This window comes from Meles meles, chromosome X, assembly GCF_922984935.1.
Source record: "Meles meles chromosome X, mMelMel3.1 paternal haplotype, whole genome shotgun sequence".
In the NCBI taxonomy this organism is placed as follows: Eukaryota; Metazoa; Chordata; class Mammalia; order Carnivora; family Mustelidae; genus Meles; species Meles meles.
In genome coordinates, this window is record NC_060087.1 from 78305464 (window position 1) to 78323594 (window position 18131).

Genomic DNA, 18131 nt, shown 5'->3' on the forward strand with positions numbered 1-18131 from the left:
TTATATATAAAATGGAATATCCCTCAGCCATAAATAAGAATGAAATCTTGTCATTTGCAATGATGTGGATGGAGCTAGAGTGCGTTAGCTAAGCAAAATGAGTCAGTCAGAGAAAGACAGATACCATATGATTTCACTCATATGTGGAATTTAAGAAATGAAACAGATGAACATAGGGGAAGAAAGGGGAGAGGCAAACCACAAAACAGACTCTTAACTATAGAGAGCAAACTCAGGGTTGCTGGAGGGAAGGTACACAGGGGGATGGGGTATATGGGTGATGGGGATTAAGGAAGGCAATTGTTTTGTTGAGCACTGGATTTTGTATGTAAGTGATGAATCACTAGAGATTCTATACCTGAAACTAATGTTATATATATAATATATTATGTATATATATATATATATTATAATATATAATGTATTTTAACTGGAATTTAAATGAAATGAAGAAAAAACAGAGATGTTATATACTATGGGCCTAAAACTAACATAATTATTTTTGAGTTGATAGAATTCTAATAAATACAGTATCCCTTATATAGAATAGAGCCATTCCTGATAAGTTTCCTATGAGAAATATATCCCGTGTACTGTACCTTGCTTTCTAAATATTACATTTATACATAGAAATTTAAGAATCAGGGAGCTGTTTTGTCCCCATCTGGCTGCCAAAGCACAATTTCCCTATAGCGGTATTTCTAAAACCAACTCCAGTTGTTTTTGTTTTTTCTTTATGTTGCACAATTTACAAAGAGTTTCACAACTCATCTGTATCTTTATTACCACCCTATGAGATCAGCAAGGCAGATGGTATTATTCTTGTTTTACAGGTAACAAAACAGTCTCAAAGAATTGTTTAAATGTGTTGTCAAAAGTCATAGGGAAAGTAAGTAGGATTCAGGTCTTCTGCTTCCAAGACCAGCTTTCTTCTTTTGGTTTTTGTACTGACCAACATTTATTATACATTCCCTAAAGACTCCTGTAAGTGAAACTTTAAAACGTCTTAAAGCAAATCCTAAAAACACATGATGAATTTATTTTCTATTTTACTGAGTAAAAACCCATTTAGGTAATACCGATACAGTACGTCAGTGGTCTAAGGTGACTACTGGGCTCTTTTGGACACATTTTGAAGCATATTGATGATTTTGGGCTTTTTGAGTAAATTACTCTTGAGCTGGTTCTTATTGGTACCCTCCAGAGGCCCAGGAGAGTTAATTGGCTTATAAAACATATGTGGATTGCACTCATGAAATCACTAATTTCTTAACATCTGGATGTACTGTTTTAATTTTTTACTATTATGTATTCATGTCTGAAAACTGTGGCCATTTAAAAATACATACAGTAAATAAACGGTATGTACATATTTAAGAATAATTTACTATAGCTCTATGACACTTTATCAAAATGTTTAAAGAAAGAAAAGAAAAAGAAAAAAACCTTCAAGTTTATAGCACCATGTTAAAAACATCCCAGTGTATCTCTAAAACTTACGAATTTAGTGTAATTTAAATAACTAAAAAATATTTTTACAGTAACACTTCATTCTCATTTTGAAAGAATTAACAATTATTTTTATATTATCTACTTTGAAAATATGGAAAACAAAATTATTCAAGATGTTTGTGTGAATATCAGTCTATGAACCAAAACAGGTTTTGTCAATCCACATCCCCCCAGAGAGATAATAAAATATCACTCTGCTAAAATCTGATTTTCACCTTATGCTAATCATACCTTTTTCCTCAGACTTCTACTCCTTTCTAAACATAACTCTCCAACAAAACAAGAAAAAAAATGCAAACACCCTCCAAGAAAGAAAATTATAAAAATATAAAACCAAGAAATAAATGTTTACTTAGTAGAAAATAGGAGGTGAATGTTGATGACTCCACCATTTGAAGATGAGTCCCATCCTACAGTTTGGTCTCAAAGTTCCTTGGCTTTGAGTCCATCAGCATGGATTTTTCCCCCCATTTCAGCTCCCTCATAAGCATACAAATAACAGACTTTAAAAAAATATATATTTTATTTATTTTTTTTTATTTGAGAGAGAGAGAGTGTGCAGAGGGAGAATGAGAGAGAGAAGCATACTCCCCATTGAGCAGAGAGCCCAGTTTTGGACTCAATCCCAGGACTCTGAGATCATGACCTGAGCCAAAGGCAGATGCTTAACTGAGTGAGCCACCTGGGCACCACAGTTAATAGACTTTGTCATCACTTAGAATATGGCTACCTCCAGGATCTAAAGCTTTGAAATGTACCTTTATAACCACCGTCATCCTCACATACCCCTTTCCTCTCATTTCTCTCAGTATGAGACTCATAATGAGTCTCTTGGCCTCATTATGACTTTACCTACACTCTCCTTTATCCTTTCCCCTTTCTTAACAACCTATTAGTTCCCCCCTGGCTGCATTTATCATGTAACCTAATATATACATTTCAAGCACACAGTGTCTAGCACTGCAGATTCCCCATACGTTTCTAATGATGTTGGGATAACTTTCTATTTAACTCCAATTCCTTTTTTTTTTTTCCTCCTACAACAGCAATTCCAAACTCTGTTTTTTGTTTAGATGGCTGTTTTGGGGATTTGAGGGAGATTTTTTGTTTGTTTGTTTTTGCTTTTTGTTTGTTTTTTTAGCTCCCAAGCCCATCTTCTATATACCCAAAAGACCATATTTCCTCATTATTGACTAAGAAGATGGAAACTATCCCTTTCATTTACAGTCACATGTCGCAAGGAATACATTACCCTGCTTTACCAATTTTCTTACTTCCTACTGTGTAGTGTGTTAGTCTGACAATACTGTCATCAATTTATGCATCCTTGTATGTACTTGTTTTAGTCTCTCTACAAAATTGCAAGCTCCATGAAGGCAAGAACCATGCTTTGCTTGTCTCTCAGGTCCTTGTCTTTTTCTATTGCAATGTTGTGCCATTAGCAGACACTAAACACGTATTAAATTAAGGATATAAATGAACTTCACATACCAGATTTAGCTTACGCTTTCCTTACTTTGAAATGCTTCTTAACTAAAACTTGCCTTTTCTTATTCGTAAGAGGAAGTAGAGCATATTGAATTTAGTGTAATGACAGACTGAACTACATAACATGAGATACTAATTCTGCCACTTACTTGGTATATGACCTTGAGGAAATTATCTGATCTCTCTTTGCCTCAGATTGCTCTTATGTAAATAGAGATAATAACAGGATATATCTCAAGGGTGAAGATGAGATTGAAATGAATATATGTATGTGTATGTGCAACACTGGGATGAGTAACTTGGAGACTTCCTGAAATGTATTGTAGTATCGTTATAAAGCCCATGTTAACTACAAATAGATCAGTTATTTAAGATATATATTGGCCAATTAGCAAGACAGGAAACAACGTGTGTTGGAGAGGATGTGGAGAAAGGGGAACCCTCTTACACTGTTGGTGGGAATGCAAGTTAGTACAGCCACTTTGGAGAACAGTGTGGAGATTCCTCAAGAAATTAAGAATAGAGCTCCCCTATGACCCTGCAATTGCACTGCTGGGTATTTACCCCAAAGATACAGATGTAGTGAAAAGAAGGGCCATTTGTACCCCAATGTTTATTGCAGCAATGGCTACGGTCACCAAACTGTGGAAAGAACCAAGATGCCCTTCAACGGATGAATGGATAAGGAAGATGTGGTCCATATACACAATGGAGTATTATGCCTCCATCAGAAAGGACGAATACCCAACTTTTGTAGCAACATCGACGGGACTGGAGGAGATTATGCTGAGCGAAATAAGTCAAGCAGAGAGAGTCAAGTATCATATGGTCTCACTTATTTGTGGAGCATAACAAATAACATGGAGGACATGGGGAGATGGAGAGGAGAGGGAGTTGAGGGAAACTGGAAGGGGAGATGAACCATGAGAGACTATGGACTCTGAAAAACAACCAGAGGGTTATGAAGGGGCGGCGGGGGGGGGGGGGGGTGGCGGGGGGGGGGGGGAGGTTGAGGAACCAGGTGGTGGGTAATAGGGAGGGCACGTACTGCATGGAGCACTGGGTGTGATGCCAAAACAATGAACACTGTTATGCTGTAAATAAACAAATAAAAATAAATAAATAAATAAATAAATTAATTAATTAAAAAGATATATATTGGCCAATTATTGGATCTTCAAAAAAGTCTGAAAGGAAGTATAAGATATCATGTTGGTGAATTTGATTTGGATCCCTCTGTGTTACTTTGGGAAGTGATCATTTGGCCATAAGATTAAATTTTGTATTGCTTTATATTGACTGATTTTTCCTTTTATACTGACTGGCTTAAAGACCTCACTTTGAGTTTCTGCATGCATGTATTGCTGTTACATTTTATTTACTTAATTTGAAGATTTTTAAAATAAATTTTACAAGGGGTACCTTGATTCTAACTGTGGTTTTGTGCTACCTGTTTAAAATGTGTTTTTAGTCCTGTTAAATTATTCTATTGATGTATTTGGCAGAATAAACCTAGAAATCAACTTCACCTTGTATAATTCACAATATGCATTTTATCCCCAGAAGAATAGAAGCAGACATTGTAAAGAGATACAGTTACATTGTGATAATAGAGGAAACCAGAAATCCAGTGACCTATCTGTGTATACATGGGCAATCACTTTTGGTTTCTCTCTTTCTCCATATCCTTATAAGAGATTTGGACTAGAAAATTGCTGATGTTCTTGCTGATGCCCCTTCCAAGAGTGCATTTTTATTAATCTAGGGCATGGGCTGGTTGCCAGAGGTGGTTGGGGAAGAAATGGGGGCAAGAAATGGGGAAAGATGGTCAAAAGGTACAAACTTTCACCTATAAGATAAATAAGTCCTGGAGATGTACAGGGTGGTGACTATAGTTGCTAAGAAAGTAAATTACAAAAGTTCTTATCACATGCAAAAAGTTGTAACTATGTGAGGTAATGGATATTGACTAAATTTATTGTTGTAATCATTTCACAATATATACATATATCAAATCAATTGTTATATACCCAAAATTAATGCAATGTTATGTCAGTTATATTGCAACAACAGTAACAAAACTAGAACACAGGTCAGCAAACTTTTTTCACAAAGAGCTAGATATTAAATATTTTAGGCTTTTTAGACCACACAGAATCCCTGTCACAAGGGATAGTGCAAAAGCAGCTATAGGCAATGTATAAATGACTATGTTCGAATAAAACTTTATTTATGGACACCAAAATTTGAATTTCATGCAACTTTCATGTGTCACAATTTTTTTTTCATTTTTTTCAGCTACTTATAAATGTAAAAGTTATTCTTAGCTAAAGGTCTGTACAAAAAGAGTGAGCCAGGAGTGCCTGGGTGGCTCAGTTCAGTAAGCATCTGACTTCAGCTCAGGTCATGATATCAGGGTCCTGAGATAGAGCCCATCAGATTCCATGCTCAGCAGGGAGTCTGCTTGTCTCTCTGCCCCTCCCCCAACTTGTGCTCTCTTATGCTCTCTTTCTCTCTCAAATAAATAAATAAAATCTTAAAAAAAAATAATGAGCTGCATTTGGCCTGAGGGCAGTAGTTTGCCATCCCTCTGATCTAGAATACCCAAACAACTTATATGTATATATAGTTGAGAATATATAATATGCAAGGTATTATTTCATAGTATTCATGACCATTTTCACTTTTCTTTCCCTTATTTTATAAATGATTATGAGGCATTTGAAAAATGCCAAGGGCCTTTGACCAAATTGTGTGTGTATATGTGCATTATATATATATTTTGGCAGAATACTTCAAAGTCTTTGGGCTTTTTATTCATCTTTTTCTTGCCTAGTGTTTTCCCTCCTGTGTAGATGAATGAACATTTTCAATAGCTTTTCTTTTGTGACTTTCAAGACTGGTTGCTAATTAAATTACACAAAAATGTCTATAGCCCTTGTGTATTTGATGAGTCTCTTTTTGCAGGGGTGGAGGGACTTTTTAGGAACATACTTGAATATATAGAGCATTCTGAATAACACAGTTCATTTATTTGGGTCTTATGATAAAAGATTTAAAGCGAAAGTTTTGCCTGTAAGGTAATTTATTCAGAACCAAAGCATATCCAGTGATTTTTTCTGAGCAGGCATTGCTTCATAGAATCTCTCTATAAACTTAGGAAGATTCATTCCCTTCTTTGTTAGCTATCAGATCAGCCTGAATCCCAATATTCTACTCTGTAAAATGCAAAATGAGGGGCGCCTGGGTGGCTCAGTGGCTTAAGTCTCTGCCTTCAGCTCAGGTCATGATCTCAGGGTCCTGGGATCGAGCCCCACATCGGGCTCTCTGCTCTGCAGGGAGCCTGCTTCCTCCTCTCTCTCTGCCTGCCTCTCTGCCTAGTTGTGATTTCTCTCTGTCAAATAAATAAAATATTTTTTAAAAAATGCAAAATGAGTAGGGCTCTGAGGAGCACTGTACCTGCAGGCTGTGCTATCCGGAGGAAAGACATAGGGAGCCAGACAAAGGAAAGGCCACATCATCTGCATGCCCCCCCCACAGAGGCCCCACTCCATCAGGGAGTCCCCCATATGGTGACCAGAGGCCATTGGCCATACTACTTTGATTCAGGGCTCCAAGGGCTACCTGGAGTACAACTCACCCACATGTATTGATCCTGTAGATGACAGGATCACAAAAAGAATTAACATATATCTAGTTATCTAGTTTTATAATATGCTTTTTAATGATAAGAGCTTTGTATATATTACTTTATGTAATCCTCATGACAACCTAATGGGGTTAGAATTGTTTTCCCCATTTCACAGATCAGGAAACTAAGGTTCACAAAGGTTAAGTGGTTTGCACAGAATCACACAATAAGTGGCGGAGAAAGAATTCCAAGTAGGTATGTCTGACTTCAAAGGCCATGTCTTTTTTTGCCTTAACGTAGCACACCACTGGATTATTAAAATATTTAAAGCCTTGTGGTAGCAAAGTCAGGTTTTGTTTTTTAAACGACAAATGTAGCATAGTGTGGAACCAAGTTTTATGATGCCATTATTGACTAATTTAGATGTGCATTTTTAGGAGGACAATTTAGTAGGACTTCTTTTCAAATTCCAGATTAGATTCAAGTGACATTTAGTCAGAATTTCTATGTGCTAGGCAGTCTTCTAGGAGTGTTTTATTACATTATCTAAATTAATGTTAATTTTGGTTGAATGTAATTTTTTTAAAAATATTGAAACATATTTTGTAATGTTTGTCCAGTTTGAGGTACTAGAAAAGCTGTTTTGGGAAGAACATATGTGATGTCCAAGGCTAAATATATTTTGTCAGTAAGTATTACCAATATGACATCTGGTCATGTATCATGGTTAGGATTTCTTGTGATCACCTCTTTAAAAATACTATTCTGCAGCTTGTAAGCATCCAACCATATTTGATACTGAAATATAAGTGCTTTTGAATTTGGTGGGAAATTATGATAGACCTACATAGTGAATATTAATTTCTAATTTTCAGGTTAAATGTAATGACCATCTGGGTAAATTTCTTATTTGAGTTTTCTTATCTATCACTGACTGCAAAGACAATAAACAAATCATGTATAAGTTGGCAAAATGACTTGGGCAAAAGGACCATAACTGTTAACCATTATTTTAGAATACTAAAGGCTAGAGATTACAGTTGCAAATGTAACTTGCTAGCTCACTGGAGGGATGATAATGGACCTTTTGAAATGGATAAAAACCTAGATTCATTTAAGAAATATATATAGATATAATGTAGAGCTGCTAGATGGACTTCATCACATCCAAGGTAGCAATAGAATTACTGACTTGGGAACTAAAGCAGATGTGTACAGCATGCCTGTCCACTCAGTACACTCAGGAGTGGTGATTATATTGTTCCACTCTGATTAAAATTCAGGTAAGGATTATTGTTGGCCTTAAAAGAGCAGTTCACTAATAAAATCTCAGCAATTAATTGCAATGACCATTCAGAGAAAAACAGTCAATAGTGAAAGCTAGAAATGTATGTACCCTAAAAGAAGATTGTGGAGTACAACCAGGAAGAAGGCATGCTTACTGTGAATATCCCAAGTAGAGCAAATGGGAGAGAAGGACCAGAGAAGGATAAAGCCTACATTGTGCGGTATTGGCTAAACCACCTTTAACCCTTCCTGTTGTACCACTGTTAATGTGCCAATTATGTGCACTATTAAGGGAAAACAATTGAGTCTTTCACATTTCTCCTCTTCTGTTGGAGAAATTCTGGCAGATACTTTCATGGCTATGTGCTTTGAAGGCTTGGAGCTCTTTGATAGACTTTACTCCCCCCACCTCCAAACGCAATTAGCCCTGTGGTTGTTATTGGCAACATTTGTTTCAAGAAAAGTATAACAGCAAGACATTGGAGGGGGGAGTCTTAATATGAATCAACATGGTGCTTGTGCAAGTTTGGAGTAACTCACAGAAAAACAGAGTAAAGAGAGAAAATAGGAATAAATTACAACCATATCCCAGAGGACAATGATCTTAACCAACATTTAGAAATATCTGTACTTGGAATAAGTCAGGGATACAGGAATTATTACCTAGATTTATACAGCCAGCAAACTAACTGTAGACTAAACTATATTGTAGCAATGTAATGAAACAAGGTAACTATTCTAAAGTGGGCTCTGTATGCAAATGCCTTTCTATTATACACATCCAGCTCAGACCCCTCTTCTGTGCTTGGAACTCATATATCCAACCTCCTAATTATAACCTCAATTTCAATGGTTTATGCAATTGAAACTAAGTAGGTCTCAAGCTGAACCCTTGATCTTTCCCCCGCAAATCTCTAAATGTCTCTATTTCTGTTATTCATGCCAGAAACCTGGAAATCATTCTTAGTAATTCCTTCTTCCTTACCTCTCACATTTCATAGACCCTAAGACCAGTCGTCACTACCTCTAAAATGTGTACTGAAATCATCTTTCATCACCCTAATCCAGGCCACCATCATCTTCTGTCTAGACCATAATAATTGGTTCCCAGCTTGTATCCCCTTTTCCATTATTGACCCCCTCCCTTCATTTTCCACATAGCTGCCAGAGTGTTGTTTTTTTTTTTTTTTAATGTAAATGTCATCAACTTCTGCTGCTCACGGCCTTTCAGTGCTTTCCCACAACTCTAGAAGACACTACCTACCTCTAGAAGCCCATGTCCTCCTTTCATCCGTTGTTCGGTTATTAAGCAAAAATATTTAAGGTGAAGAAACTTATGAGATGATAAAACCCTGCTGTATTTATGGACTGATTCAGTGGTGAGGAATATAGAAAATTAATACAATTATATCCTACAATTGTCTTTGTTTACATTGCAGTCACTTTTTCTAAAAGATTTTATTTATTTATTTGACAGAGATCACAAGTAGGCAGAGAGGCAGGCAGAGAGAGAGGAGGAAGTGGGCTCCCTGCAGAGCAGAGAGTTGATGTGGGGATTGATCCCAGGACTCTGGAATCATGACCTGAGTCAAAGGCAGAGGTTTTAACCCACTGAACCATCCAGGCGCCCCTACATTGCAGTCTCTTATCTGTGGGCATATAGTAATCCTGATAGTATTCATAGTCGGTAAATGAATACAGAAAATGTAACCATGAATTTACTATACTCTTCCAAGCATCCTTTATCTGACTGGTAACCCTACTACCAAGCAGAACTGCTAATCCAGGCAGCACTATTGTGAAGTGGATTTTAATGAGTCTAGCATTATGACCTCAGCACTGATACTGATTTCATGACCACCTGCATTCAGTTTGACTGAAAGTTGATGGCTTTGTGTATGTACACACTTGTAGACTTGATGCATTAGACTTGTTCTGGAAAAACCCAGTGAATTGCAAGAACATCTGCACCAAATCATATAGTCCCATTAATTTCCCTGATGAGTTCATGAACACGGTTCATGGAAAATCTGGCCACAATCAAAAGTAGTACCGTCAAAAAGGCTAACATTCTTTCAATATAGCATTATAACTTTATGACAGCGCTATCTGTGTGTTTTTAATTCTTTTCAAAGCATGTGGAAGAAGGTATTCAAATGGCTTATCAACCCTTATAATCTTTTCATACCTTATTAAGAATAAAATATACCAGTAGTAAGAGCATTGTTAGTACAAGAGCCATTAAATGGTTGCTCAGATAAAATCATTTGTGAATACTTATGCAAGAAGTAGGTAGTTGTCTTGGTGTGAAATGAACAGTGCTCATTTCTTACACCCAATTTATCAGAACTTTGGTGATATTGAATGTAGATGTGTTCTACAAGTATTTGTCTTTGTGACTTTTTCAGTAACATTAATTATTATAGCTCAAAAGTAAACACACATACAAACTTATACTCAAAATTCCGAATTTTACAATCTTGTAATTTCAGATTTCTTAACTTAAGATTTTGTGCTTTCTTTTCTTAGGCAACAAGTCTACATTCTCCATAGCCCTTATTTTTCTGTGATTCTGATTTATTTTTAAGACCTCCTGTTGTAATATTAAGTAGCCTCTTGTGACATGGTTCCCTTTTACCATCACTGTTCTAATTCCAAGGTGAAAAAAAGAATGTATTACATAGATCTAACAAGTGAAGACATTAGTACAGGATTGTCCTAAAAGATTTGTCAGCATTTGAAGGTTCTGGCAAGCTTTTCTATTGAGGGGAATACCATTCTGGCCATTTACATAAAATCCCTAGGGGAGAATAATTCAGTATAGCCCAAACTCAACTCAATAAAGGCTTGACTTGACCCATTAAAATCATTCCAGTTTGAGGCACGGGTGGGTGAAGGATCTTTTATTACAAGGAAAACAACCAAGCTTAGAAGAAAAATTCTTCCTGTGAGAACAAACTATTCCAACAAGATTATATCCAGCATGGCTTAATAGAAGCTTCAGCTTGCATATGTGTTTCCCAGTCCTGGCCTTGAGCTAAGACTGTCAGCAAGAATAGGAGATTTCAGTTTGTTTTTTAGCATTTGATTTAAAAATTTGCACATGCTATTTGCTGCAGGCAGAATATCAGTTGCAGAAAGACAGCAGGTAAAAGAACTGTGATTCTTCATGGGTAGCTTGACTGTCCACTGCTGGTGGTTTGGTGGTCAGGGTACAGATTTTTATTGCAAATCAATATTCAGAGGGCTTCAGACTTCCCCCTTCATCCTGCTTTACCCCAGTTATCTTCTAAGCATACCTTCCATAGTTAGTAGTAAGGTAGTACGGTGTGCAGTTCTTTTGTTCTCTTAGTTAAAAGGCTCCATCGTTTTAGTTTAAAAAAATGTATTTAGGCCGAGGACTTGTATAAATGTATAAGCCCAGACACTGAAACATGCTTAGTGAGACTTTCAGAGTTAAACACTTATATTATGTTTCTAAAGCAGTTTTCATGTTTTCTTGTGGAAGTCCTGCTGTTCTCAGCATCCATTCAGGCCATATTATGAATCCAGTTTGGAGAAACCGTGCCTTATCCCCAAGGGCACACATTAGAGGGGCAAGTGATGGTCTTTGTGAACACATATTGGGGGCATATATTTTTAAATTTTATTTAATATGGATTCTAGTTAAATTGTATTTTCTGTTAAGGTGACTTTGTAACAGTTATTTTTTTCCTCCTAAGACTGAGTCATTTTCTAATTGATTTTTGTATTATAGGAATTTTTTTATTGGGTGCCATTTACTAGTTATTTTCTTTAAAAGCCTAAGAAGCCCACAGTAATGAGCTTTTGCTGTAGTTATTATATAAACACATTTGCTTCATTTCCATGTAAATATCCATGTAAATATCATTTTCATATAAAATGAAACTATTATAAATGCACTTAAGAAAGACTACAACTGTGCCTATTGTTCAGGCTGCTTGTAATGTCCTTTTCTTTTTTACATATGCTTTCTGGATGAGTCACTTTAATGTGCTGCTCAGCTGATAATAATTCTTCAGCTAAATATATTCAGTTAAGGAAAATTATGGTGCTTATAATCATGTTGGGGCCTATTCACATATAGACTTGGAAGAGTACATTTTTACTTGGCCTTTCTTAGAGCAAAGATGTAAGAAGTGCTCACTTTGTCGGTGGGTAAAATTAATAGAAACATTTAATTGAGAGAAAAAATCCTCAAGTTCCTAGAAAAGCTTTTATATTTACATAAAATTACACATTCTGCACATGCTCTAGAAAATGTCAGCAGAATACTGTGATTTCTTTCCCTTAAATGTGTATCAGTTCTCTTATATAATATGTAATTGAAGAGTCTTTACATTTAAAGTCTCCCTTAAAATATTGGTTTTATACTTTACTTTTATTAAAACTATGGATTAGAGCAGACCTGTCATTTAAAATGTTTTTTTTTTTTTTTTTTTTTTTTTTTTTTTTTTTTAAAGATTTTATTTATTAATTTTGACAGAGAGAGATCACAAGTAGGCAGAGAGGCAGGCAGAGAGAGTGAGAGGGAAGCAGGCTCCCTTCAGTGCAGAGAGCCCGACGTGGGACTCGATCCCAGGACCCCGAGATCATGACCCGAGCCGAAGGCAGCGGCCCAAACCACTGAGCCACCCAGGCGCCCCAAAATGTTTTGAGTAAAGATCAGGACACTCTAAAATATTTGCTTGAAGCCAGGGAAAAAGTCCATGTATATTTTTCAACTGAAATAAGTAGATAAATAAGATTTGCTGGGAAAATTTCTCCCTACATATAACTGAAGAGAGTATACTGAGCTTAAAAGTTATTTATGGAGTACAAGGAAGGAAGCTATAATAAAGAACTTAATAGATATAATTTAATTTTTTAGTGTTACAATTCAGATCAGTAATTCAGTAGCAAAAATAATTCAGTAATAAAAGTAATTCAGTAGTAAAAAATGAAATGAGAGAAAAAAATTAAATTGCCACCAGACTGACTAATCAGTCATTGAAAATGCCCATAGTGGAAATTTACTCAGATAGAAAATGTTTGCACTGTTATTAAAGATCCCCTAATTTATATTAGTGAACTAAATAATGGCAGGCACAAAAATATACCCTGAGTCTGAGATGATGCAGGAGACAAACATTTCTAACCCACTCTGGTATTTTATTGTTCTTGGAACTCTAAGTACTCTACATCTCCCACCACATCCAGTAAAAATATTTCAGACTCTCTCTTGCCTTTCTCCCCCTCAACCCCCTATACACATTCTCTCTCTCCTTCCCTCCTTCTCTTTCTCTCTTTCTCAATATTAGAAGTCATGGAGGCTAGGACCTAATTATTTTTTAGAGGTTTTATTTATTTGACAGAGAGAGAGCACAAGCAGGGGAAACAGCAGGCAGAGGGAGAAGCAGTCACTTGTAAGTCTAAGATACTGTAATTGCATCAATTAAAGGATATACATTTTAAATAATTGTATTGTTCATTTAATGTAACCATGAAATGGCATCTGATCTAGAATCCTTGGATTATTAAATCTCTGATATTTTATTTTCTTTTGTTTAGGCGTAAATTACTAATTTATTAGAGGGAAATACAAAGGAGCCTAGCAAAGGTGTCCCTTCCTTCCCTTCCTTATCCCAGTTCCTTACTTTCCTGTTTGTCTAAGCATCTCCTGCAACCCTGTACCTTTACATTACAGGTAAAGACATATTTCAACTTCCTGGTTCTTTTCCATTCTAACTAGTAATTGATATGGTAACTTCCAATCATGATTGTATCTAACTTCTGTATGCACATTCATTTGCAGAAGTAGGCATAAATTTGACATATGAGTGAAATCATATGGTATTTGTCTTTCTCTGACTGATTTATTTCGCTTAGCATAATACTCCCTAGCTCCATTCAGGTCATTGCAAATGGCAAGCTTTCATTCCTTTTATGGCTGAGTAATAATGTGTGTGTGTGTGTGTTTTATCTTCTCAAATCTAGGGTTAGGATGTTATGATTATAACCATTGTTAGGGTTAGGGCCAGAAAACAAAACAAATAAACAGAAAAAAAAGAAAGAAACACCCCAAAATTAGCAAGACAGGAAACAACCTGTGTAGGAGAGGATGTGGAGAAAGGGGAACCCTCTTACACTGTTGGTGGGAATGCAAGTTAGTACAGCCACTTTGGAGAACAGTGTGGAGATTCCTCAAGAAATTAAGAATAGAGCTCCCCTATGACCCTGCAATTGCACTGCTGGGTATTTACCCCAAAGATACAGATGTAGTGAAAAGAAGGGCCATTTGTACCCCAATGTTTATTGCAGCAATGGCTACGGTCACCAAACTGTGGAAAGAACCAAGATGCCCTTCAACGGATGAATGGATAAGGAAGATGTGGTCCATATACACAATGGAGTATTATGCCTCCATCAGAAAGGACGAATACCCAACTTTTGTAGCAACATCGACGGGACTGGAAGAGATTATGCTGAGCGAAATAAGTCAAGCAGAGAGAGTCAAGTATCATATGGTCTCACTTATTTGTGGAGCATAACAAAGAACACCGAGGACATGGGGAGATGGAGAGGAGAGGGAGTTGAGGGAAACTGGAAGGGGAGATGAACCATGAGAGACTATGGACTCTGAAAAACAACCAGAGGGTTTTGAAGGGGCGGGGGGTGGGGGGGGTGGGAGGTTGAGGAACCAGGTGGTGGGTAATAGGGAGGGCACGTACTGCATGGAGCACTGGGTGTGATGCCAAAACAATGAACACTGTTATGCTGTAAATAAACAAATAAAAAAAATTAAAAAAAAAAAAGAAAGAGGGGCGCCTGGGTGGCTCAGTGGGTTAAAGCCTCTGCCTTCGGCTCAGGTCATGATCCCAGGGTCCTGGGATTGAGCCTCACATTGGGCTCTCTGTTCCGCAGGGAGCCTGCTTCCTCCTCTCTCTCTGCCTGCCTCTCTGCCTAGTTGTGATTTCTCTCTGTCAAATAAATAAAATATTAAAAAAAAAAAAAGAAAGAAAGAAAGAAACAAAGCCAGAAACAAGACACTTAACTATAGGGAGCAATCTGATGGGTTAAATAGGTAATGGGGATTAGGGTGCACTTGTGGTGAGAAGCACTATGTGTTTTATCAGAGTGTGGAAAGACTATATTGTACACCTGAAAATAATATTACACTGTACGTTAGCTAACTGGAATTTAGATAAAAACAAATTTAAAAAAGAAACTGAAAAATGTAGGCATTAATTTAAATGTGACCAAAACTGTTTGAAATATGCATATTCACCCAGCATTTGTTGAGTTTTATTTATGACAAATGCAGAGGGATAAGCAAAGTATTAGATATAGATCCTTCCATTATGTAGGTTGAGGTTTTATATTGGAGGCTCTGTGTTTATGTGCACAAAACAAAAATTATTATCAAAGTGGAAGGTGATTTGTGGAAGATCACTTGAACAAAAAAAAGTGCCTATAAATGTTAGAGAATTTGGGGGCACCTAAGTGGCTCAGTGGGTTAAGCCTCTGCCTTCAGCTCAGGTCATGATCTCAGGGTCCTGGGATCGAGTCCCACATCGGGCTCTCTGCTCAGCAGGAAGCCTTGCTTCCTCCTCTCTCTCTGCCTGCCTCTGCCTACTTCTGATCTCTCTCTGTCAAATAAATTAAAAATTAGGAAAAAAAGTATAAAAAAATAAATTTAAAGAAAAGTTAGAGAATTTGGACTAGAATTCTGGAGGGACTTATAGAGGATTTAGGATTTGACACTTGAAATTGAGGAGGACAGATGTCTAGCAAATAGTGTTTTTTTCAGAATTCAACTTGATTAAAAATATTGTCTCTTGTTATTTGAGATATCTAGACTTTTGTGTACATGGTACTTGCTTAGGCTATTTCTGCATTGAACAACCAGAAGATGAATCATTGTCACCATCCCATTTTTACTACTGGAATTACCATTTCTTCTAGTGGGAGTATTACTAATGTGACCTAAACCTGGCCTTTGGGCACATTTTGTTTATTACAGAATGTTATGAGTTTATTACTTTTATGTAACCTAAATGACATAACAAGTTGTGAATTTCATTACTTCAAATTTTTTCAATCAAGCACAAGAGGAAAACATAACTTTTGAGTACTTTTTGAGACTCAGCTGGAAAAATGCAAGTGAAAAAATTCAGTTTGAAAGCAAGAGGAGGGTGCCTAGGTGGCTCAGTGGGTTAAAGCCTCTGCCTTTGGCTCAGGTCATGATCCCAGGGTCCTGAGATGGACCCCTGCATCAGGCTCTCTGCTCAGCAGGGAGCCTGCTTCCCTTCCTCTCTCTCTGCCTCCCTCTCTGCCTACTTGTGATCTCTGTCAAATAAATAAATAAAATCTTTAAAAAAAAAGAAAGCAAAAGGAAATAATTTCCTATACAGCGAACTCATCCTTTAAATAAAGCAAGCAATGACTGTCGAGCCATTAGTAAATTTTGGCAGACTTTTCTGATAAAGAATCATTTTGAAGCTTGTCAGAGCTAAACAAGTGGAACTTAATTGAAAAGTGTAATTTGAATTTACAGATTAATAGAAAAAAAATTGTCTTTAGTGTTAGTGTTTGATTTTCAGTCTCTGAACTTCCATGTACATTTAAGGCAATTTCTCCTTGAGTTATAAAGGTGTGGGTGTCAGTGTGATGAATTTGTGTTAGAAGGATTTGGCTAAAATTTGCCAGGAGGTTGATTTTGTCAGCCTTTTTCATTGCAATTCTGATATGCCTCTGAATGAGAACAAAATTTACTTTAAAAAAAGAGAGAATTGCAGTAGTACTCTCTTTCTGTTTCACAGTCCTTTAATGAAATCACAGTCTAACCTACTAAATTCTAATACTTAACCTTGTCTTTTCAACTAGAATCTGCCAAATGCATTGATATTGATAGAAGTGCCTTCATATGTAGTTGGCAGTCATTCATTCATAGAGTATCTATAAAATAGTTTAAAAAGTACCTTTGCTAAGAGAGGGCATCATAAGAAATCTGGGAAATGTGCATGTATTTAGGAGCAGTTTGAATACAGTTCTTAAAATTATTGGTTGTCAATGCAGAGAGAAAAAAGTACAGATAATGTTAGGGGTAATTAAAGCAATTAATGATAGTGTTTGAGGACACACTGAAGCTTTATTGGTATGTATGTGCATATGTATTTCTGGGGTTTGCCCTAAATTCTCTTTATGTATCAACAGTAACTTTCACATCTCTATGCATATGAAAAGTACTAAGGATAAGAACTTTTATCATAGGGCGCCTGGGTGGCTCAGTGGGTTAAAGCCTCTGCCCTCGGCTCAGGTCATGATCCCAGGACCCTGGGATCGAGCTCCGCATCAGGCTCTTTGCTCCGCCAGCAGCCTGCTTCCTCCTTTCTCTCTGCCTGCCTCTCTGCCTAGTTGTGATTTCTCTCTGTCAAATAAATAAAATATTAAAAAAAGAACTTTTATCATAGATGTTGGTTTATAAAAATCAGGATGTTTCAACAAAATAAAAATATTTGAACCCTTTTTATAATTTACCTTTTATATCATTTATATAGCCAAGAACATGTATCAACAAAGTAAGATCTCTGTGAACCTTGGTTTCTCTTTAATCTTCAAAATAAGATTTTAAAGAATGAAATATTAGGAATTTCGTCAGTAAATTTAAATAGAAATGGCTTCATTTGAACTAATGGCTGAATAAAATGGTGACATTCTCTTATTAAACATGATTATTTGGTATATTACACATTTTCACTTATGTCATGGAGAGTAGAATTTTTATGAGCAGTAATTCAGAAAAATGTGAGTTGACTTTGTGGAACTATTCTGCACATTACAAAATAAATGAAACTGTTTTCTTTTAGTTGTTTAATGGAATATTTGGTAAAATACTCTAAATACTTTGCACATTGTTCTTTAGTTTCAGCTCAAATTCTCAAGAGCAACCTTACAGCAATGGAACAACAAATTATTAATCTGGAACGTGACATCAAGAAATTCCCTGAAACAGAAAATCAACATGATAAGTTTGTGGAGAAGATGACAATATCCTTTATTTATTTAAGCATTTTGTTTATTAGTTTCTCTCTCTTTCTCTCTCAATCTCTGTCTCTCTCTGCCTGTGTGTGTGTGTGTGTGCACGCATGCGTGCGGATGTATTTTCTGTGTGGTTCTAAACTTACCAGTCTATCTATTCAGGCTGTCTGAG

General features: G+C 36.4%; 1 protein-coding gene across 3 annotated transcripts in view; it reads left to right on the forward strand.

Moving 5' to 3' along the window:
• The window catches only part of DIAPH2 (diaphanous related formin 2), a 1125504-nt gene that overhangs the window by 697853 nt on the left and 409520 nt on the right, over positions 1 to 18131 (forward strand). For all 3 annotated transcript variants that reach the window (XM_045995095.1, XM_045995096.1, XM_045995097.1), the window contains one exon: positions 17844 to 17968. In XM_045995095.1, the coding sequence (XP_045851051.1) occupies positions 17844 to 17968 (125 nt within the window). The remainder of the gene's footprint in view (positions 1 to 17843; positions 17969 to 18131) is intronic.